The 23,982-nt window shown below is 38.2% G+C and overlaps 1 protein-coding gene across 1 annotated transcript in view; it reads right to left on the bottom strand.

The window, feature by feature from the left end:
* Nucleotides 1-2,456: 2,456 nt before the first annotated feature.
* igfbp2b (insulin-like growth factor binding protein 2b) overlaps nucleotides 2,457-23,982 on the bottom strand; it is a 54,556-nt gene continuing 33,030 nt past the window's right edge. The window contains exons 2-4 of the mRNA NM_001126464.1: nucleotides 17,628-17,779; nucleotides 8,207-8,347; nucleotides 2,457-3,025 (exon numbers count right to left, since the gene is read on the bottom strand). Coding sequence (NP_001119936.1) covers nucleotides 2,867-3,025; nucleotides 8,207-8,347; nucleotides 17,628-17,779 — 452 coding nt within the window. The 3' untranslated portion in view covers nucleotides 2,457-2,866. The remainder of the gene's footprint in view (nucleotides 3,026-8,206; nucleotides 8,348-17,627; nucleotides 17,780-23,982) is intronic.

The raw sequence follows: 23,982 nt of genomic DNA, 5'->3' as shown, positions 1-23,982 counted from the left end.
AAAGATTTCATTTCAATCTTTTTTTCCTCAAAAAGAAAACAAAAACAAATGTCAATCTTAATGAGTCACAATTTTTCAGTTTCATAATTTGGTATTCAGTTTTATATCATTCCACATCTCCAATGTGTTCATGTTTGTTTCTAGCAACCAATGGTGCTATAAACACCATTTTTATGTGTTTCCCCACAAATAAAAGAGAAAATTAAATTGACACGGTTTCACACTGAACCCCTTCAAGTGCTGTGTATGAGCCAGCAGGGCAGTGATGGCAAGATATTGAGTAGTTGCAAAACCATTATTGATTGTGACAATTCACTTATATGCATGAACTTCAAAACATATGACGCTGGCTGAAGTTTAGTAATATTCCCAAACGGGCTTTCAATTCAAATTTAGTGGTTGTTTCTGACATTTAAGGCCATTTATACTCCAATTGGTTAGAAAGGGTAACAATTTGCGGCAAAACCATGCAGTGACTTGAATACATGGTGACTTTCTGCTCAAGGCAACACAATAAAAACATAAGTGGTTTAGAGGCACATTAAAAAAATAATAAAAATGTATTGAATGCATGGTCTTAAAGCATGAAACTCATGTGGAGAAGACGCCAGTTTGATACTTATCTACAAACATTGCTTGGTTCAGATACCAATCAGGTACTAAAGTAGTCAAAATGGCCTAAAAGCTTAGTTTCCAGAAAAAAATCAGCTTTCTCCATTATCCAAGTCACAATTTTTGGTATTATAATTAGGGATTGGTGTTTAAATCAAGTTGTTATTCTTGTACATTTGCTGTTGTTTGTATTTGGCGGCCCACAGTGCCTATTTGAGGTAACACTGCATAGCAACTTGAGTATAGGGATGCAACGATTAATCGGTTTCACTATCAACCGCGATTTAATTCTTCACGGTTAATTAATCGCAAAAGCTTCTCAAAACTGCGTTTCTGCATGGAACAAACCTGCAGCAACTAAACAAAATATTGCCAACTGTGCGCTAGTTTGTACACCAAGACTAATAACCACGCACACTGGAATAACTATGACTGAGGCTATTAACTAAGGCAAGCTTGTGCAAGTTCATTATTTCCAATGGAGGGACGGGCACGCAACGCAACACGCTCATGATTTTCAGGCGCACCTAGTTAAGATGCCAGGGGGCTTTTGTGATCGCGGGAATTGCAAACGGCTAAAGTTTGAGGAAGAAGCAATGGAAAGTACACAGATTTGCAAACCCACTTAAAGTTACAAATAATGGCACTGATGAGAGCGGCAGAGGCACGTTAGTTTCGCTGCTGGGTCTATTTTTGCCGGTGCATTGATAATGACCAAAGACACATTGAATGATCAATTTTACCCAATAAATGCATTGATAATATCCGCTGATTTTAGATATTCAATTAAATAAACTTAAACTATTAGAACGGCAACAAATATTTAGTTGGACCCGAACTACAAAAAACTAAATTTAAAACAATTTTAAACTAGTATGGTTTAGAAATCAATTAATGCAAAAAATAGAGATAACTGTAAAACCGTGATTATTTCTCAGACTATAATCATACAACCAAAATTTATAGTCATTGCATCCCTAAACTTGAGTGCTTGTTTTTACATCTAAAGGGAATGGAATGAAAACAAAAGCAATGGCTTTGAGTCACATTTAAAGATGTTTTAAAGCATGGGCATGCAGAAAAAGAACATCATTTGGTTGCATATATACAAATAGCGATCAAGTTCTCAAGGTTGTTTTTTCTGTCAGGTACTCAAGTAGTAAATGTGACCCAAAACCACATTTTCAGCTTCTCCTGCACAAATCCTTACATATCAAACAACAAATCACAACCGCTCCACTTCAACCATCAACTAGGGTTGTCAAGATACTGGAATTCGATATTAATTGTTTCTGAAATTTTAAAAACGTCCTATTCTGGCAAACATTTGAGCGCTGTGGAGCACGTTCATAAACAGCGATGATTTGCCATTGTGTTCACTTGCTCAATAGAAATGACTGATTGGGCATGAAGGTCAGTGGTTCACCAAACTCACTGATGTTTACAGAGTGTAACCAGAGATATAGGGACACTGGATTGTTTTAGAGCCACGATTCGTTAGCGGATCGCTCGTATGTCAGCTTATAGACAAACTATCTGATCGAAGTGACTTCGAAATGCTCAAGTGTCCTTGTATTTGTGGTTACTCTCAGCAAACAGCGATGAGCTCGGTAAGACTTCACGGCCAATAACAGTCATTTCTGTGAGAATGGGTTCCACGGTGCTAAAATGTTCACGGAAAATGGATGTTTTTAAAATTTCAGTACTGATTGGTATCGAATTCCGACTTTGTGACAACCCTACCATCAATAAGTGACAATTTTTGGTTTCAAATCTTTTAAATCAATATCAAGTTGCTGCTCTTGTGCATTCGCCTTGGTTTGTTTCTGGTGATCAACTGTGGAATAAACATGCCACCCTTTTTATTGGGTCTCCAAAAACAAAGGGCAGAATTAAACGGACGCATCTTTACAATGAACAGCTGCAAATGCTGTATAAGCGACACCCTGCAACCAGATTTAGTCACAAGATTAAAAGGCACCGGACAAAGCCTATAAATAGGCCGAAATAACAATCACTCAGGGTTAAATTTGGAGCCCAGATATCTGGATTTGAGAAGTGGGAGGTTTAACAATACCTGTCCTTGACTTGTCTTTGCTGGCATGTGACTTTCCACACTCCTACTGACAATACAGGATCACACTGTTTCGAAAATTTACACACACACACATACAAGTACAGAATAACACACATGCACATCACTCTTGCACTCGCTTTAACACCCAGGTCGTCTCCCTTATGGGCAAGAGTGCATCTATTTCTGCTGGGCGGTGGGTGGTTCCAGTTCGGGACCGCCGTAGTATTGGCTGCAGTTGGGGTCCCCCCTCACTTTATCGGACGAGGGTATCTGGACACCAGTGTAAGGGTTGACGCACCAACACTCGCCCCTCTGTCCGTGGGTGGACATGTGGCACTGGAACACAAGAGAGGGAAGATGATGAAAGGGGTGGGGAATTGGTGGGTGTTGGGGGGCTTAATGAAAGTCTCTGGGCAAGTACGGGGTGGAGGCGCTGCCCCAAAACAGCCCTCCCGCCTCATTTGGCCCAGCACGTCTCGTTGACCCCTACTGAGCACTCCCAAAATGAGGTCATAATTGAACAGGACATAGCTGACGCTGAGACCCAAAATAGGCAAAAAACAGATTCTCGATTTTGTCCTCCAATGGCAAAGAACAAAAACTGACAGTTACAGTAATTGCAAAAGGAACAGGATGATTACGAAACAATTAAGTGTGGTGAGGTACACTGTTTTGAGTCCTGGGAATGGGGTTTTTATGTCAAAACAACATGCCCGTTCACTTTTCCGGGACACGTTGTCCTGATTTAAGCTTGTTAGCAATGTTAAGTTCTCAGTTATCAGCGCTCATCTCAAAGCTGTTTGTCCTAAACATTTATTTAGGCCGTCAGATGATTAAAGTGCATTTCTATATATTGAATAATATATTGAATCACAGAGATTATGTGTTGATATAGAAAAAATATAGATAAAGTATTGCTACAATAAGAATTGCTGGGAAAAATGAAAGACGATTTGGTCCTGTGATTTGATCCACATCAAGCCAATGTCAAAGAACTAGCGGTGACAAAAATAATAATAATAATAATAATAATAATAATAATAATAATAATAATAATAATAATAATAATAAAATAATAAGAATAATAATAAGTAAATAAAAAAATAAAACTATATTTGTTGCCTTTCGTCGACCACATTTGGAAAAAAATCTGCACATGAACACACCAAATGGATGACAGCAGACAGAATAAAATTAAAATGTACTTTATGATCTACGCCTGTGTGAATGGACGTAGCTTTCCATAACCGCATGCATTCTGAATTGTCATTTCACCAAGTGAAACCCGAACTAGTGCTGCACACGCACGTCATGATTTTGCCAAATCAGACTCAGACTCTTTATTATTATTATTTATTTATTTATTATTATTATTACTTTATTTCGTTTAGGAAAAGTAAAATTGCAGCAGGGTGCCGTAGCACAGGTGAAGTTCCATGTACACATAAACAAAATATTACCAAACAACATACAATATATCATTTTGTAGGTGCATCTCCCTCCCCCCAGACTTATTTAATGCCCTAATGGCCACCATTATAAAAGAGCTTCTAACTCTAATTGTCTTGCAAATAGGAATTCTAAAACGACGTCCTGATGGCAACGGCTGAAACACAGAGTACAACAGGTGATCCCGGGTGCATAGGATACCCTGAGCTCTCTATAAAACACCAGAATGGTATATTACCATTGTACCAGTTTGGTCAAAGCCGATGATCTTGCCTGCCACCTTCACCAGGCTACTCAACCTGTTCTTATTTAACACACTCAGATAACCGTACCAAGCTACAATGCAGAAAGATTAAACAGATGCAATTAATTAGTTTATAAAATAGTGTCATCATAGAGGCACAAACCTGAAATGACAGTTTTTCTCAGTCTTTGTTGGATGTTTTTATAGACAGCCTGAGTGTTAGGTGGAAATGTCAACATATTGTCAATAACGACCCCTAGATATTTATGTGTCAACACTCGCAATGTCCAAGCCTTTAAATCGGACGGGAATAATAGTTGGATAACAATCATGTAGAAGTACATTAACCTAACCGTATGCCTAAACTTAACATAAACGTAATTCTAATTGGCTAATTGGAATGTTGTTCCAGGATCAACATAGATGTTAATCCTACTTGTTGAAATCAGGTTGGTGTGCTGGGCACACTGACAAACCATAAATAAAGAAACACTTTTGCACCTTTTTTACAGTAATTCACACTTACAATTTGCTAATGCAAATGTGTCTGGTAATCAGATAATTCATATAGTTTGGAAATAATTAGGAAATGCGACAAAATGACAGCCGGATATTTTTTATGTTCCCTCTTGACTTATTTTCATAATTTCAGTTTTGTTCCTACTCTCGGATTCGTAGCTGAACCAATGACTGTAAAAAATATGGACAATGCAATGGCACTTTTTGCCATTGAACGCTTTGAAGGCAAAATATCTCATGACGGGCACAAACTGTCGCAAAAGACTGCTGAAATTGGAGCCTGCGCATGCGCAGAAGGGACTACCTGATAGAGCAAAAGACAGAGCCACGGAATCAGGCTTCTAACCAAACGCTTGTACGTCAAATTAACCACGCCCCCAAACTTGTCCGTATCTGCACTATACAAAGGCTCGCTAATATAAATATAAGCACTTACATTTAAAAACATGCAATAATATATGATTTAAAAACTGTTATGTAAGCTGTTTTTAATTATTTAATAAAAACCATATTTGTTGGACTGCAGAAATAAACTTTCATGCACCCTAGCCTGAGTTGGACTAAGAAAAAATACTTCTCTTATGACTATTTGTTATATAAAATTCTGTTTCTAGAACCTTCAAATTTTATAACAGCAAATTCAGTAGATCGACGTGGAGCTAGGCTAACATTAGTTTTGTCTTCCGTTATTATTTCAGACCCATTCAAAGAATTACTGCTAGATAGCAATCAGCTGTATTGTCCCTCTTCATGGTGAGGCGTGTATCAGCAAACTAATAATAAAACCCGATAAAGCCCCGGCCTCACCGAATACACAGTGATCTATCAGATCCTGTAGGCCAAAAAGTATAGTTTAGTGCTGAACTCATTCTATCATGATAAAATAACACAGAAATCAAATAATAACACTTCAATCTCCTCCTGAAGCTCCGACGGTCTGTTTAGAGAAACTGTCTATCACAACTGTCAATCGCGATCACGCGCCCAGCATTAAATTACCGGATTTAAAACAAACTCTTTACAAAAATGAAGATCTGCACCTATTATCAGCATGATAACCAGTGCCTTATTTTACCAAAACCATCTTTCGGGAAATTTTTTGCAAGTGTAATACATTGTTTTAGTTGGGCACGTTCATCAACACTGAAGGCTGATTTATACTTCTGGATCAAGCGCACGTGTATGCTACGGCAGAGCCTACATGTGGACGCATAGCCCTCGGCGTGGCCGTCGCTGACGTGCACCTCTCAAAAAATGTAACTTCACGTCGCAACAACACATAGTGCAAGCTCTGTGATTGGTCGGCTTGGTCGCGCTGATAAGTGTGGGCAGGACTGAGAGTCACGCAAGTCCGTTGGAGCGACTGTTTACAAGTGTCGAGTCCCGTTAATTAGCTCCAGATAAAAAGTTTGTTTTGTGTTTACCTTGTAATTAAAGTTGTTGCACGTCTGCAGATTTGAGTGAGTTTGAACCACTTGTACATTAAGGAAGCGTTAAAAAAAAAAAACCCCAGGGAAGAAACTCGACACAGGAACATAAAACACCTACTGCCAACTAGCGTTTCTGAAGTGTTATTGCAGAGCAACAGAAACAGCACGCAGAAGTATGAATGAAGGCAGCTAGCTCTCTGCAACTCTCACATGGTCGCAACTCTCACATGAAGCTAAGCAGGGCTGCGCCCGGTCAGTACCTAGATGGGAGACCACATGGGAAAGCTAGGTTGCTGCCGGAAGTGGTGTTAGTGAGGCCAGAAGGGGGCGCCCAACCTGCGGTCTGTGTGGGTCCTAATGCCCCATTATAGTGACGGGGACGCTATACTGCTCAGTGAGCGCCGTCTTTCGGATGAGACATTAAATCGAGGTCCCGACTCTCTGTGGTCCTTAAAAATCTCAGGATGTCCTTCGAAAAAGAGTAGGGGTTTAACCCCGGCATCCTGGCCAAATCTGCCCACTGGTCTCTGTCCATCATGGCCTCCTAACCATCCCCATATTCCAATTGGCTTCATCACTGTCTCCTCTCCACCAATCAGCTGGTGTGTGGTATGCGGTCTGGCGCAAAATGGCTGCCATTGGATGGTGCACACTGGTGGTGGATGAGGAGATTCCCCCATTGTGTAAAAAGCGCTTTGAGTGCCCAGAAAAGCGCTATATAAAATGTAAGGAATTATTATTATTATTATTATTATTATTATTATTATTATTATTATGTACAGCTATGCACATTGCATGCTGGGTCACGCCGATCACTTGATGCAGATGTATAAACCAGGCTGGAGGTGGGCTTTATGACATACTGCAGCCAGCCCCTAGGGGGGCGATGTAACAACCAGGACCTTCACTCAAAAGGAGGCATGAGACACACTTGAGCTGAAAGCCAATCAGATAGCTCTCTTTAACCAACGAGGGCTTTTGTTACCTTTTTTAACTTAATAAACTGGTATTTTTTGGAGCTTTGCCGCCTCTTTGATTATATTTGTCTTTAACAATGTCTAACGCCATGCTAAATCGGGCAAACTTATGTGAGACTACCAAACAAATTAGCCTGACAGAAGCTCACTGACGGCCTAACACTGTCCAACAGCCAACCATTGGATTTAGACTTCAATTTAGATTTATGACTTCGACTTGAAGACTTAATGAGCACATCCTCTAAAACAAAAACTACAAGCCGTTCGCTTCCCATTTCATCTCATCAAAAAGAGATATAAAAGTCATTAAGGTTAAAAACCAGAAAACAGTAGAGAGATCTCATCTGTCATTCTCTTTCCTCTGAGAATGTCTCTAAAAACAAAAGCAAGCCCCCCCACAGACAGTTTGGTCAGTCAGCGAAATGTTCATTAGCTTGTAACTCTCAACTCAGACACGGTTGCCTTGGATCTGATAAAACAGCCTTCTGTAGAGAATATGGGAATGTTTTATACACACTTTCTCTTTGGCTCCATCTTTGTGTCATTATTGAACCTTCCATGTGGAATTGGATAATAAAACAGCGGGCCGCTGCAGAATGAAAGGTTGAGCAATGTCTCATTTTCCTATTGCCCTACAGTGAAATTAACACCCGCCATCATTCAAATGACTTCTTGTGCTTACCTTCCAGCCAAAACTCCTCAAATTCACAATGGCCAGGACAGGCTTCCAAAGTATTCATACGCTATTTAAATTTCATTTACACAGTGACTCGTGTGATTTATATTAATTGGAAAACCAAGATGGCTGGTTAAAATGGGCATAAGCCAGCTATCGCAGATTGTAACTGCAAAGATGAAGATCTCTTTAAAAAGCTGAGGTAAGTTTTGGTCATTTCACCTGTTTAAGGTTGTACTGTCCTGTCTTGTCACAGTTGGGGAACTTCAGGTCGTAAAGATTCTCCAGAGGTCCCTTGTTGTCATGGAACGCCATTCGGGAGATGTTCTCTAACACTTTATCCAGCTCCTGTTGACACTGGCTCTGTAAATACAAAAACACACATATAAATATATGTAATGTAAGATTTATTATACTTCGTTTAATATTTGCATGCATACATTGTTTATATTGAGTCTAACTTGTTGATCAACAAGGTCTAGATGTAGACATACAACAGGGCTGCACAATATATCGTTTCAGTATCGATATCCCAATATACGCAATAGTCACATCGCAGGATATGCAATGTCGAACCAGTATTATAAATGACCAGTAGCCACATTTGAAAACACTCATGATTTGATGAGTGTGCAACTTTTAACAATAAAGTTACCAAAGCATTTTTACAATTTAAGTCAATTTTAAATATTTAGGCATAAAAGATAAGACTATAAAGTGTTTATTTACATTTGATTATGAAAATCACAATATATATTGTATAAAAATAAATTGCAATGTCAGTTTTTCCCAATATTGTCCAGCCCTAACATACAGTATATCTAAGTGCATATTTATAGCATATAGCATCTGACATGTTTGTGACATAACATCTTACACAGTGTTTTAACTTCAAGCGACACAATGTTGCAACGCTCAATAAAGTTTTTTTTTTTTTTGCATGTTAAAAGGTTTGTTTTATTTTAAAATAAGTTTGTTTTTCCATGTTAAAAGGAGTTTTTGCCGTAACCATCCACTACAGCGACATGCACAATTTCTATTTTAGAGAAGATTTCTGTTACTGCTATGTCATGGCAGAACAACAGCATAAACTACTATGACAATAATCACCTCAGGTGCTGATTATGTGCTTTATTCTCTGTTAAATATTACTACTGGTCAGAAGCAGATAGTTTACCCCAGATCTTGAGAATAAAAGGTAAACCTGTCCAACTGCCCATTAACGCAAATTTCTAATCAGTCAATAACATGGCAGCAACTCAATGCATTTAGGCATGTAGACATCGCCAAGACGATCTGCTGCAGTTCAAACCAAGCATCAGAAAGGAGAAGAAAGGGTATTTAAGTGACTTTGAATGTGGCATGGTCAGGGCCAGAGTGGGACTCCTTTTCAGCCCTGGAGTTTCAAGCCTCAGACCGGCCCACCTCAGTTCACGACTGACTATATTAAAATAAGGTAATTTCCAATTCAGTTTCTAATCACACTATCACGTCTTTTTTTGAGAAAACAGCTGCTTTAGAACTTCAAATGTTCAACAACCCAAACAGTATTATACGTCTCAACAATAAAAATGAAAATAATAACATACTCAGACGAGGATCAAACCCGGGTCGATGACGTTGTAATCTAACGTGCTAACCACTGGACCACAACGGTTGTACAGTGAAAAGTGACTTATAGCATTATTAACCTGTAGGCTGGTAATATATAAAAAGAGCAGAGCTGCGGTAAAATAATGAATAAGAAGACTGTGGTCAAGTAAATAAATCGATTAATTTAAAAAGTGTGACTGCTGAGAGCAACAGATTCTAGAGCTAGGGACACCGGCCCTCGCGGCCAAAAAAACGGACTGGCCCACCGGGAATTCTCCCGGTCCTCCCGATTAGCCAATCCGGGCCTGGGCATGGTTGTTGGTTCCAGACAGGCTGGTCTGAGTATTTTAGAATCTGCTGATCATCTGGGATTTTCACGCACAACCATCTCTAGGGTTTACAGAGAATGGTCAGACTGATTCAAGCTGATAGAAAGGCAACAGTGACTAAATAACCACTCTTTACAACCGAGATATGCAGAAGAGCATCTCTGAATGCACATGTCCAACCTTGAGGCAGATGGGGTAAAGCAAGGCAAGGCAAGGCAAGTTTATTTATATAGCACATTTCATACACAATGGCAATTCAAAGTGCTTTACATAAACAAGAATTAAAGAAACAAGTAAAATAAAAACAAATAATAAAAATGCGTAAAAACAAAACAAAACATAAAAACAGGTAAAATGTGATATAAAAGAATGAAGAAGAAGAGAAAAACATGATAGTGCAATCTGTCGGACGCAGCACAGTGCTCATTCAGTAAAGGCACAGCTAAACAGATGTGTTTTCAGTCTTGATTTGAATGTGCCAGAAAGCAGCAGAAGACAACACTGGGTGCCCCTCCTGTCAGCTTAGAGCAGGAAACTGAGGCTACAATTCACACAGGCTCACCAAAATTGGACAATAGATGATTGGAAAAATGCTCTGCTGCAACATTCGGATGGTTGCATTAGAATTTGGCATCAACAACATGAAAACATGGATCCATCCTGCCTTGTATCAACTGTTCAGGCTGCTGGTGGTGGTGTAATGGTGTGGGGGATATTTTCTTGGCACACTGTAGGCCCATTAGTACCAACTGAGCATTGTGCCAACACCACAGCTTCTTCCAGCAGGATAACGTGCCACATCATAAAGCGTCAATAATCTCAGACTGGTTTCTTGAACATGACAATGAGTTCACTGTACTTAAATGGCCTCCACAGTCACCAGATCTCAAATCAATAGAGCAACTTTGGGATGTGGTGGAATGGGAGATTCGCATCATGCATGAGCAGCCGACAAATCTGCAGCAACTGTGTGATGCTGTCCAGTCAATATGGACCAAAATCTCTGAGTAATATTTCTAGTACCTTGTTGAACCTATGCCACGAAGAATTAAGGCAGTTCTGAAGACAAAAGTGGGTCCAATCCGGTACTAGGTGTACCTAATAAAGTGGCCGGTAAGTGTATATTAATTTAATTTAAAAAATGATATATTTTAAATGATTAATATTAAAATTGTTCATGATTATTTCACTCTTTAAATATCCATCATAACAATAAGTGAAGACAGTAACAGAAGGAGTCAATGTGACCTCTAACAAAAAGTTATTTCTAATCAAAAACCTTGAAGAAACACTCACAAAAGTAAGAGTCTAACAGCAGCCCGGCGGCTTCATGAAACATTCTGGAGCTGATATTAATCTCGTACTGGAGCTAATTTGCTGGCTTGCTTCTGCCTCCCCACCTCTCTGCAAGGACAGGCATCGGCATCAAAGACCATTCCTGTCTCCCGATCCTTCTCTTTTTCCCTATATCTCTCATGATGGCTGCTCCCTGCTTGGCCCGGGATTAGAGGGCACTGGGGAAGAGGGCCTGCCAGGGATCTTATCCGTATCGTGCGGATGAAAAGTGATCCATCACAAAGCAGTGAACAGTCCCCCCGCTGTCATCGGACATGCCGTCACCCTGACATTCTCCTTGAATGTCTGCTTTTCATGGGATGTGTGATGGTTACGCTACTGATTTACAAACCCCACAGAAAAGTTGTTTATTCGGTTTGGCTTTTTATTACCCTGCTATTATCACTGGTTTGAATTTTTATTGCTTTGGCTTCTTCTTTTTATTGCATCTACCTTTTTTTAGGACTTTCCAACATCCATTCGCTTTATCAACATATCATTTAGCCGCTTTTTTCTTTTTTTTGTAGTTAGTTGCTTTCAGGTCGGCCAAACCAGACCCAGTGTGCTTCATAGGGCAGCTATTGTTGTCTGTTTGTTGATGGTCACATATATTGTCTTTTCCCCCCCAAACGATTTACTGCTCACTAGCGGCTATAGAATATGCTCATCGAAGAGGAAATTATGGGAGAACTTAGGATTGTTTTCTAGATCAATGTGTTTAAGATGTCCTTAAGACAACATGAAAAACCATTGTTTTTTTTCAGGCACTGGTCATATTCTAGCTTTAACAACTTGACGTCTTTTAGACAAGTGGAGTGATTTTGCATCAAAAGGCTTCAATTAAAATACATATATTTAAAGGGTCAAGAAATGATTGACGAGAAGAGACGAGCACAAAATCATTTTTAGCATCACTTTTAAATGCTAATGATGATGTTAAAGACAATCTAATAGCACATTTATAGAAAACAGGCAATTACAGATTAATAAACGTCGTCTACTTATAGGACCCGTTTTTTAGTCTAAAACTTATTTCACTGAAATGCAATAGTACTGAAGTGTCTATTATTGACATATTTTGCACACTGGTAATATTTTTTTTTCCTGAGACATGTTTATAAAAGTTATGTCCTAATCGAATAATCAAAGTTCAATATAAGCTCCTGACCCTGCATCTCAAATGTACGCAACAGGGAAGGAGACTGAAGGGAATAATAAAGTTTGTGTTTGGGTATTAACATTAACCCAATATTTGTTGTGTCCCTTTTTATATCAATATATATTTTTATATTTATTTGCTTTTTTTTATGGATCAATCTTTGCAATAATGTTTATTGGTTAGTTGTTGTTGCTGTTGTTTTGAGTTTTTAATGAGTTCAGAATGTATATTTTATTATTAAGTAATGCATTTTCACTTTTGGCTAATTATTGTTCACTGTCAGTTTATGCAAGGTTTTGGCTTTTGGAATTTATAAAGAAACTCAATCTATAATCTTTATAGAGTCTTTAATCTGTTTGCCAAATTAATTGTATATGTTTTAAAAACTCCAGAAGGATTTAAAGTAAGAATAACTGGTTCCTTTATTAAAGATTGCTTCATTTTTAATTTTCAAAGCTGCTCGTTGACAAAAAAAGTGCTTTTTTAAATCATCCAACTAATCTGGACAGTTATTAAGTAGACGAAATCAATCTTTACTTTTTGATTTCATTGATTGCATTTAATAAGCAATATAATCCTTGTGGGGCGGTTTGCAATGGCAATACTTCACAATTTAGAGCAAGCTAGGGCCCCAAAATTAATAACCATAGGGTACCCAAACGTACAGGGCTAGCTCGATTAGATCCTTGTGTGTATTCCAGCGTGGAGAGTGGATGTCTGTACTGGCCAGTACATTGTGCTGTTTCTGAGTGTGCTGCCTTAATTCATGAGAAAGACTTGGTTCAAATTAGCGTGCTCTATTGTGAATGAGGTGCAACTTCATTATTATGCATGATAGCTTCAAAGACTGTTTTTACCTGTTAAAGTGTTCAGTCGGCAGAGAGATGTCACATTGTGTTGCCAAAACAAGTGTAAGAACAAGAATTGCTTGGAGACATGGGTCGTCAGTCTTGTGTTTATAAATGTGCTGCAACAAAGGTTTTGTTTTCATTTCCTGCTATGAGAGCGCAGCTGGACCCACATGTGGAATACAGTATGCAACAGAAATGCGTTTGTACAGAACATTTTTAACCCGAGAGCTTTTTGCATCTGGAAATGGTGAAATACGGATTTGCCGCTCGTCTCCTTTTAAAAAAGACACGGTTTAAGTTGGTGTTGATTGTCTTGTTTCTACAGATTTGGTAAGTGATTGATCAGTTGTTGTTTTTTTTTTTTTTGTTTATTCAAATGGTAAAGTTAGTTTGTATCGTCAGCAGTACTCTTTCAGTGTTTAAAAACACCTTAGTCTAAATGATTTAGTTACTAAGTTTACAGTACGTTGATATCATTACAATATTATAGACTGAAAGATCTGATGTGAATGCTGCTCTCAGAGTGTAAACATGTAAACACTTTAATCAAACTACAGGGTGGGCCATTTATATGGATACCTTAAAGCACAGGTGTCAAACTCAGTTCCAAAAGGACCGCAGCTCTGCACAGTTTAGTTCCAACCCTAAATAAACACACCTGATCAAACTAATTGAGTCCTTCAGGCTTGTTTTAAACCTACAGGTAGGTGTGTTGGAGCAGGGTTGGAAATAAACTGTGCAGGGCTTCGGCCCTCCAGGTATTGAGTTTGACACCCGTGCCTTAAAGCCTGGTTTATACTTCTGTGTTAAGTGACCGGCGTAACCAACTGCGCATGCAACGTGCGTAGCTGTGCATTTATACTTCTGCGCGCTGTCTCTGTTGGTCTGCATTAACACTTCCAAAACACTAGTTGGCAGTGAGGTGTTAATGTGTCTCTGTGTCGAGTTTCTTCTCAGCTGTTTTGTGGTTTCTGAACGCTTCCGGGATGTACAAGTGGCTCAAACTCGCGCATTTTGAGGCAGGAACCGGCGGACGTGCAACAACTTTAACTATGAGGTAAACACAAAACAAAACTTTCCATCATGACCTCCTTCACGGGACTCTAAACTTGTAAACAATCGCTCCATTGGGCTCCCGACGCTCAGGTGGCTCTCAGTGCCGCTCAGACTCGTCAGTGCTACCAAGCCGACCAATCACAGAGCTTGTGCTACGCGTCGTTGCGACGTGTAGTTACATTTTTTGCGAGGTGCGCGTCAGCGACGCCGATGGCCACGGTGCAGGGCTATGAGTCAGCGCCATAACATACGCGTGCGCTTGACACAGAAGTATAAATCAGCCTTAAAGAGCCACAAAATCCCCCTGTTTCAGCAGGGTGTTTTCACACCTCTAGTTTGGAAAAAGTCAGGAAAGTGGGCATGCCCAGCTCTGTTTAGGGTTGAGTGTCGAAGGAGGGAAAGTGCAAAAAAAAATGTGCATAAAAATAGAAGTTACGATTTGAGCACACGCTGATTTTCACAGAGGCAAAACAAACACAAAGATGCCGGGCAGAAAGACAGTGACTGTGTTTACATGGATTTCAGTAATCAAATTATTTGACGAATTATTAAATGGTGGACTTTAACTGCAGTTTGGCTCTTTCATTTAGTAATTTCATTCATGCCCCTCGTGACAAAAGAGATATTTGATTCGAGGAATTGCTGTAAGCGTGTATTTTTAATGCAATGTTTGATACCGCACGACGAATGAGAGAAAAAAAAAACTAATTTCTCAGAAACTTAGATGCAATCGGCAGGTAGCGTCAGAAAGCTGTGTGTTATTCCTGTCACAAAATGGGATGAGGGTAATAATTTGTTTTGTTTACACTCGGAGAGCAGCATTTACAGCGGATCTATTAGTCTGTAATATTGTAGTGATATTAACGTACTGTAAACTTTAGTAACTTAGAAATCATTTGACTAAGGTGTGTCTTTAAACAGTGAAAGAGCACTGCTGACCATACCAACTAACTTTGCCATCTGTATAAACAAACAAAGACCACTGATCGCTTACTTACCAAATCTTTAGAGACAGGACAACTAACACCAACTAGAGATGCGTCTTTTTTAAAAGGAGACGAGTGGCAAATCCGGATTTCACCATTTCCAGATGAGAAAAGCTCTCGGGTAAACAATGTTCCATAGGCACGTATTTCTGTGCACTGTAATCCACACACGAGTCCAGCTGCGCTCTCATAGTGGGAAAATGAAAACAAAACCTTCGATGCAGCAAATAATAAAGGCAACACTGACGACTCGTTTCTCCAAACAATTTTTCTTCTTCCACTTGTTTTGGCAACACAATGTGGTGTCTCTCTCTGCCGTCTGAACACTGTATCAGGTACAAACAGTCTTCGAAGCTATCATGCATATTAATGAAGTTGCACCGCATTCACAATAGAGCGCACTGCTTGGTTTGAGCCAAGTCTTTCTCATTAACGAATGCAGCACACTCCCAGGTACAGACAGCCAGTCCACACGCTGGTATACATGCTAAGATCTCATGGCCGTGACACAGCTTTAAAAATTCATTTCAGACCAGAAGAACGAATTTGCTCGAAATAACGCAAAAACAACAAATTTTCACTTTTTAGTGAAATAAACGTGTCCTAATGGTCTTTTTAACAGTGTGGGACACATATATGACTGTCAACAGCTCAAAACATGTGTTTTGGTGTTTCGTGACCCTTTAAAACCTTTAATGTGACAACAAGATGTAAGAATTATTTAGAATCTGACTTTCTGTCAAGTACAGACTTCTGCCTAGAAATGTATGCAAATCTGTCAATACTTAGGTAATTAGGTAATGCCCTGTCGACTAAATCAGGGGTTTCCAAACTTTTCAGCCATCGACCCCCAAAATAATAATGTCAGTAACTTGCGACCCCCCCATTTTTCAAGGTGGTTATACAGTAAATATACAAACGTTGCACACATAACTATAGGCATACAGTATATAAACATGAGCATATTAAAAACAAAACTGGAACAGACTAAAAACCGTATGTTTTTTTTTTTTTTAATAGTCAATTACTAGTTTAATTTAATTTTAATATAAAAAACTAAAGGTTTGTATGTTGTTGCTTCTTTTTTAACGTAACAATATCTACAGTGGGTTATGAATAAAATATGGTAATTCTAATAGTTTAATAAAATTTATTTGAGTTTTGAAAATCACTAAGCGACCCCTTGTCATTGTCTAACAACCCCTACATTGAGAACCACTGGACTAAATGACTAAAGGCTAAACAAGTTCTATATCTCAGAAAAAAAAAACAGATCCTCCTTTTACTTCAAGTTCAACTTTAAAAAAATAAAAGAAAGAAAAATGATTTGCCAACTAAAGTAAATTAGCAGCACAATTTGTCTATTGGCTCAGAATAGTAGATGATGTCTGATAAAGATGCTGATTGGGGTGAGGTCCTGTTGCAGTGGTCACTTGGCTAAGGACTGAAGAGTCCAGGTAAAGCATGGTACAAGTCCAAGAAAAGTTAATTAACTCTATGTGGATTTGTGCGATGGCCAAATCCGACAAGCACCATCTCATTCCTCATTTCAGCATAGACGGCAGCTGTTTGTTCTGCCTTGGCAATTGAATCAAGTCTGCGTGCTATCACTGGGCGGTGTTTCGGACATCAGAAATTGCTGGTTAATTAGGTAACTAAGGAAATTATCATGTGTTTTCAACTGAAAACACAGCGAAAATGGCACAAGCAAGAGTCGAAATACAAAAAAAAAACACAGCTTACAGCAGTCCAATCAAGAAAATAACATACTGAAGCAATAAATTATACACTGACAAACAACCTCAGACCACAGAATTATAGCGACAGCAAATATAGAGGGTTGTACAAAGGACATACCGTAAATCTGAACCCCAGAAAACCGTGTTAGGAAAATTAATGTTTAGATGATTGAGAAAAGAGGGAATCTGTGTGAATATGTGTGTGTTGTGCGAGACTGTTCTGTTGTGTGTGTGGTGTGTTAGTCTGATAACCAGAAGAGGGCACTGCCGTACTGAACACAATGAAACTCAAGGTGAATATGAGGCCTTATTTCTGTAGGCTTTTCATCTGCAGGGCCTTTTTATTAATGACGAAGAGTAAAGACAACAATTTTTTTTATGTTGCTTTAACTTGAATAGGTTAATCATGTTTCAACTAAATTTATTAAGTTATACAAAGTTCATATATTTTTAGTCAGTTTGATTGATCTAAGTTTAGATGACTCAACTTAAAATTTCAAGGCAGCAATTTTTTTTTTTTTTTTTTTTTTACAGTGTGGTTTTCTTCAGCGTGCTCAAGATTGCTGTTGGGTTTTTGTTATAGATGCACACTCACCTGTTTGGGATGAGGTGTTTTGGGATCATCCTGAGTGTTGTACATCCTGGTCCTCTTGTTGTTGTGATGCTTGTTTACGGCTATTTCCTTGATGTACTGGTAGTCTTTGCCGGGCTTCTTCATAGGAGGAGACCGCGTGCCATTTACTTCTCCTGATGGAGGGAAGAGCAGGTTTCAGGATTTCTTTCTAATTCAAAATGTAATCACTGATTTGTTTTTGAAATTATAAAAAAAAAATCTTTAATAACCTAATTTATTAACTTAAAACTGAACGATGTAAAACAAATCTTTGTATTGCCTTTTAATCCCACCATATGCTCTCCATCTCCATCCCAAAAAATAAAGAAATAGAATATTGAAGTCAGTGATTATAAAATATTTATTCATAGGTATGTAATTGGTGGGGCTGTACAATATATGGTTTCAGCTTCGTTCATGCAATGTGCGAAAATGCAAGAGTCACATTGCAAGATGTCAAGCGATTTCAAGTGAACTTGAATCATTTGGACCCAAGAAATTATAAAGTTTTCCACTTTAACAAAAATTGTGTTGAATTATTTATGCAATGAAGACTAGTGTGGTATTTTACATAATAACTAATTTGAATTTCTGTACCTCAATGCTGTTAGACTCCACAATAAAACATCAAAATGTTCTATTTTAATCTGTGCTTCATATTATTTTGCATATATATCTATATATACACTCACAGGCCACTTTATTGGGCACAACTGTCCAACTGCTCATTAATGCAAATATATAATTAGCCAATCACATGGCAGCAACTCAAGACTGGGGCTGTTTCTCAAAATGCGTTATTCAGTGGTCTTGCATCCTTGTGTTCTCACATCATCAGCTGCCAAAGTTCAGTTCCAATACTCAAGACCACAAGTACGTAGGATGCATGAAACTTCACGGATTTGTTCTTGATATAAAGAGGATGCATCCATGCAGACATGTGCACCGATCTCGCTCTAGATGTCCCAGAAGTCATTGCGACTGGAGGTGGGAAGAACAGCATTTTATTTAGATTTAATTATTAAGGATCAGAGATAGGACTTATTTATCTTAGGAGTTTCCCTAAATGAGATGGCGAATATAAACATTACCATGGACATCTTAATAAAGCAATAAACACGTTAAGGGTGTTTGTTTGCTGAAATTCGTATTAAAATCTGTTTCATTTATATTGTGCAACGTGTATTTGTGAAGTATTTATGCGTAGTATATATATTTAAAAGGGCAAAAACAATAAATCATTGTATGAATGCTGTAACGTTTAAAATATTTACCATTAAAAATACGTGAAGGTCACGTGACCATCAAGAAGAACGCAGCCTCTCATTACTCACAGGACGCGTACTTTGTTTCTGTGATCTCCCGAGTTCGTTCTTACGAGAACACCTGGCAAGACCGGTCTCCACAAGAACACAAGACTGTTCTCTGCGTTCTTGGAATTGAGAAACAGCCATGGTCAAGATGATCTGCTGCAGTTCAAACTGAGCATCAGAATGGGGAAGAAAGGTGATTTAAGTGACTTTGAACATGGCATGGTTGTTGGTACCAGACAGGCTGGTCTGAGTATTTCAGAAACTGCTGATCTACTAGGATTTTCATGCACAACCATCTCTCGGGTTTAGACAGAATGGTCTGAAAAAGAGAAAATATCCAGTGAGTGGCAGTTCTGTGGGCGCAAATGCCTTTTTGATGCCAGATGTCAGAGGAGAATGGCCAGACTGGTTCAAGCTGACAGAAAGGCAACAGTAACTCAAATAACCACTCGTTACAACTGAGGTATACAGAAGAGCATCTCTGAACAGTAAAAATAGGAAACTGAGGCAAAAACAAAATTGTTTGGTTGGACTTTAGTTGAGTTTTTATTGTTTGAATGGCCACTGGGCTACTTTTATAGTGAAAACCTGGCAGCCCTGGCAAGAACCCACATCTTAATTAATCATCTGAAGGTTTCCATATTGCAAGCCAGCTTCATATCACTTGGCTCTCTTTAAAACATTCTTGGAAAATTCTGTATTATTTGGCAATCACCCATTAAAAACTAAATAAATAAATAAATAACCATTCATTCATTCATCATGGGTCGCTAAAGCAGATTAAACCACCAACTATACCAACATATTTTTCCACAGCAGATGCCCTTCCAGCCACAACCCAGTACTGGAAAACACCCACACATACTCATACACTGCAGATAATTTAGTTTATTCAACTGTACCGCATTTCTTTGGACTGTGGGGGAAATCGTAGCACCCAGAAACCCACTCAAACATGGAAAGAAAATGCCAACTGGCCCAGCCTGGACTCAAACCAGTGACCTTCTTACTGTGTAGTGACGGTACTAACCACTGAGCCATCGTCCCGCCCAATAACTATTCATATAAAAATAAATTATGTACTACTCATATATTTACATCCACTGTATCACTTAAAGTGGTCAGACATTGACAAGTACATTTTCACATGATATTTTGGCATTTAAGAGGTCACTGTACTATAAAATCAGGACTTAAAACTTCATTATTATTACAAAAACTGCTTTTATTGTGGAAAAAATGTGTGTGTTGCATGACTGGATATTGTAGTCCATAAATGGCGGGTTTGTAGTCCTTAAGCGATCCGCAGCTACTAGATTGCTGGTGATCATGACAATGGATGATTATTTTAAGTCCTAAATGTGCCACTTCTATCTAGCACAATGGCATTTCGGTACGTAATAACAATACATTGTAAGAGTCATAATTCGTTTTAATATAATTTATTAAGAGTGATCAAATTCATGTACAGTTTGCACGTTTAGATGTGCTTATTTGTTGATTTCAACCTTACTCTTTTGATTGTAATGGCTTTCTAGGCCTGTATTGGAATGTTTTAAGTAATATTATTAAATAAGAAAAAAAAGAAAGAAAGAAAGAAAGAAAGAAAGAAAGAAAGAAAGAAATAGTTTTTTGACCGGAGTTATTGTAGTGATGCTTTAAAATATAGTAGACATTTTTATTTGGAAAGAGTCAATTTATTGCCTTAAAAAGATTTTTTGAAATTCTGATATGCATACACAAATTTCTACTTAGAATTTTCATACCTGCATGCAAGTTTAATTTTGATCCAAAATGTAATTGCTTTTTAAAAGCCATTGTTAATTAATGAATGCTGCACAGTCCTGTTAGGATAGTCGTTTCGTAACAAATTGACATATTATTTATAGAAATGTGGATTATGGCTCTCAGGTCAAAGACCGCAAAGGATCTTATTTTGTCAATGAAAACAAAGTCAGGATCAGTGTTCTGGCAGCGCATCAAAGCACAGCGGAGAGAGAAAGTTAAAGGCTTGGAATAATGACAGCTCTTGATTCAGATAGCTGCAGAGGCCTGTGAAGAGATATGCGCCCTTTTAAGTCAAAACGTGCCTGGCAACTCACAAGTGAACGACTAATGAAAAAAGACACTTTTATTTGATAGTTCAGGCAAAAGTAACTTTCAGCGTATGTGGGTCATTTCTAAAAACTTTTTAGCCCCAAGCAATTTAGTTTGAGTTGATATACAGGGTGGGCCATTCATATGGATACACCTTAATAAAATGGGAATTGGTGTAGATTTTAACGTTCTGTTTGTAGCACATTAGTATATGTGAGGGGGCTAGTATATAACTCATGAAAGAATAAACTTGCGATTAAAACCAAGCACAACATTGTTTTTCTTGTGAAATTTCCAATAAGTTTATTAAGGCGTCTCCATTTAAATGTATATATACACAGAGTACTGGGAACCACCCATACACACTCATTCACACACACATTCATACACTACAGCCAATTTAGTATCTCCAATTCCCCTATAGCACGTCTTTCAAATGTGGGGGAAACCAGAGCCCCGAGAGGAAACCCACGCTAACACGGGGAGAACATGCAAATTCCTTACAGAAGTGCTAACCAGCCCAGCCGAGACTTAAACCTGCAACCTTCTTGCTGTGAGGCGATAGTGCTAATGACTAGCCAGCATGCTGCCCCATTTACTGTTTGTTGAGGTTTATTTTATTGTACAGAACGTTAATAAATATCCACCAACCTAAGCTACCTACACTTACTTAAAGGTGCAGTTGTAAGTGATGAGCCAAAATGCTAATTGGTTAGCATATTAGTTTAGGACGGCAGGGGAGGGACTGTGTTTCAAAGTCACGCCTCGTGAAATCACGAACGCAACCCACTAGTTCAAATCATTCGCCAGTTAGAAGTGTATGTAGTTGTTGGTCAGCAGCGTGCAGCTACACTTACATGCTATTTCACAGCGAATATTCAGAGTAGCAAGGTTAACAATATAGGGAACGCGTCACATGCTGTCATTGTTCAGAAATGACCCGATGTGAACATAAAAGCAATTTCAGCTCAGTACAGCAGGCTAGGCAGAATAACTGATGTTTTGTTGTTAAACTAAATATAAATCTACATCATCGATGCTGTAAAAAAGGCCTTTATAAAACTGAAAATTGTCACATCAATCTTTCCCCATGAGATTTCAGTGGCTGAACAACACTTTCGTGCATATAACCCATTTGTAACAACAACATCTGCATCAGCTCTGCGTGAAGCTAAAATAGTTTTAAAACACCATGGTTATAGGTAACGAACGTTTTAATGGTACTGGATTGTACGAATGTCCATGTAAAATTATTTTACGATCAGTGGGTTTTTGGTATAGTGTTGTTTGTATACCAGATGCAGTCAAACTTACAAGTACATCTAAAAAAAATTCATTTTGTGTTTGTGGAATTCCATGGTGAACTTTAAAGCACTAGAACTATTATTGACATAAGAATAGAATTCTAATAGCTCCGATTCAGTACCACTCCATATTAAAAACACATTATCAATGTATCGTTTACATAGAACAATAAGTTTGAAATACAAATTCAAAGCAGAATTTAGAATAAACTGTTTTTCAAACATACCACAAAATAGAGATGCAAAACTCTAGGCCATCTTAGAACACATACTCACACCTGATATCTGGAGATGGTAATCAGATCCGAACAAAACGTAATTGTAATGGAGTACTAATTTGGTTAAATCACTCAGACAGGTAGTACTTGGAACTAAACTGTCTCTCTGATTAAGAAAGAATTCCATGGCCTCTAAACCATTCTAAAATGGAACATTGTTACAAAGGGATTCTACATCCATAGTGGCTAGAAGAACAGGAACCCCAGGTAGTTTGACATTTTTGACACATTCAATAAAATCTATAGTGTCTCTCACAAAAAAAGGTAAAGATCTAACTAAAGGTTTTAAATGAAAGTCTACAGAAGCCGATAAATAATGTATAAAAAATAAACAAATTGCAAGCAGAATAATTGCAATAGAGCAATGAAAAAAGTTAAATAAACTTTTCAGAAGACTCAAACAGTATTTGGGTACATTACTGTATAGTTTACATTGTATTGTACAAATGTACTTTTTTGTTCTCAAATGCTTTAAAAAGGCACATATTTTACCCCTTTTTTCAAGTTTTTAGACAAGCTTTTTGTGTCTCCAGAATGTGCCTGTAAAGCTTCAGCTCAAATTACTCATCAGGTTACTTATACCTTTCAGAATATTGGGATTTTCTGCTCTTAACAAAAGGTTGTTGTTTTTGTTGCCTGTGCTTTTGATGTTGGTTCTCCCCGACCACAGTTCCCAAGTGTCAGAGTGTGCCTTAATCTCCGGCTGAGTGCGTCAGATAAACAGCACAGTGACAGACATGAAGGAAGCAGATCTCATGTAACGTTTGTGAGAAATTCTACAGTAAGAACTTTCCCAATGATTATTTGATGTATTTGTTGTGGAGTTAATTCAAGCCTTTCTGCATCAATGAGTCATACACAATGTCGTTACAAAGTTCACACAGTTACACACATACAACGCACGTGTTTAACTTTGTACTGTTATTGCACGGCAAATGTGACAGGATACAGGTTAATATACACTGCTGTGTAGATATCCGTTATGTAAATGTACAACATAAACCTGATTTAGCATCTACAAAATGGGATTGAAGCGTCTTCTTTTATAATTGTACTGACATGCGGCTGTCGTGATAAAGCAAGGATGGTAAAATCGCTGTAATTCATTACAAACATCACAGTTTTAAATACGTTTTAGTCTTGTAAAACTCATTCTTGTTCACATTTGATGATGACTGATGATCACAGAGAGCTGAACAGATCTTTTAATCCCAGTTGGTTTGTGCATGTCCTGTCTTGTGGATATGTTTATGTGTTACTATAAAGACATGTTAAAGGGGTGGTCCACTACGATATTATATTTTAAACTTCAGTTGATGTGTAATGTAGCTGTGTGAACATAAAC

This window comes from Danio rerio, chromosome 9, assembly GCF_052040795.2.
Source record: "Danio rerio strain M-AB ecotype USA chromosome 9, GRCz13ab, whole genome shotgun sequence".
Classification (NCBI taxonomy): domain Eukaryota; kingdom Metazoa; phylum Chordata; class Actinopteri; order Cypriniformes; family Danionidae; genus Danio; species Danio rerio.
This window is presented reverse-complemented; position numbering and strand designations above follow the sequence as displayed.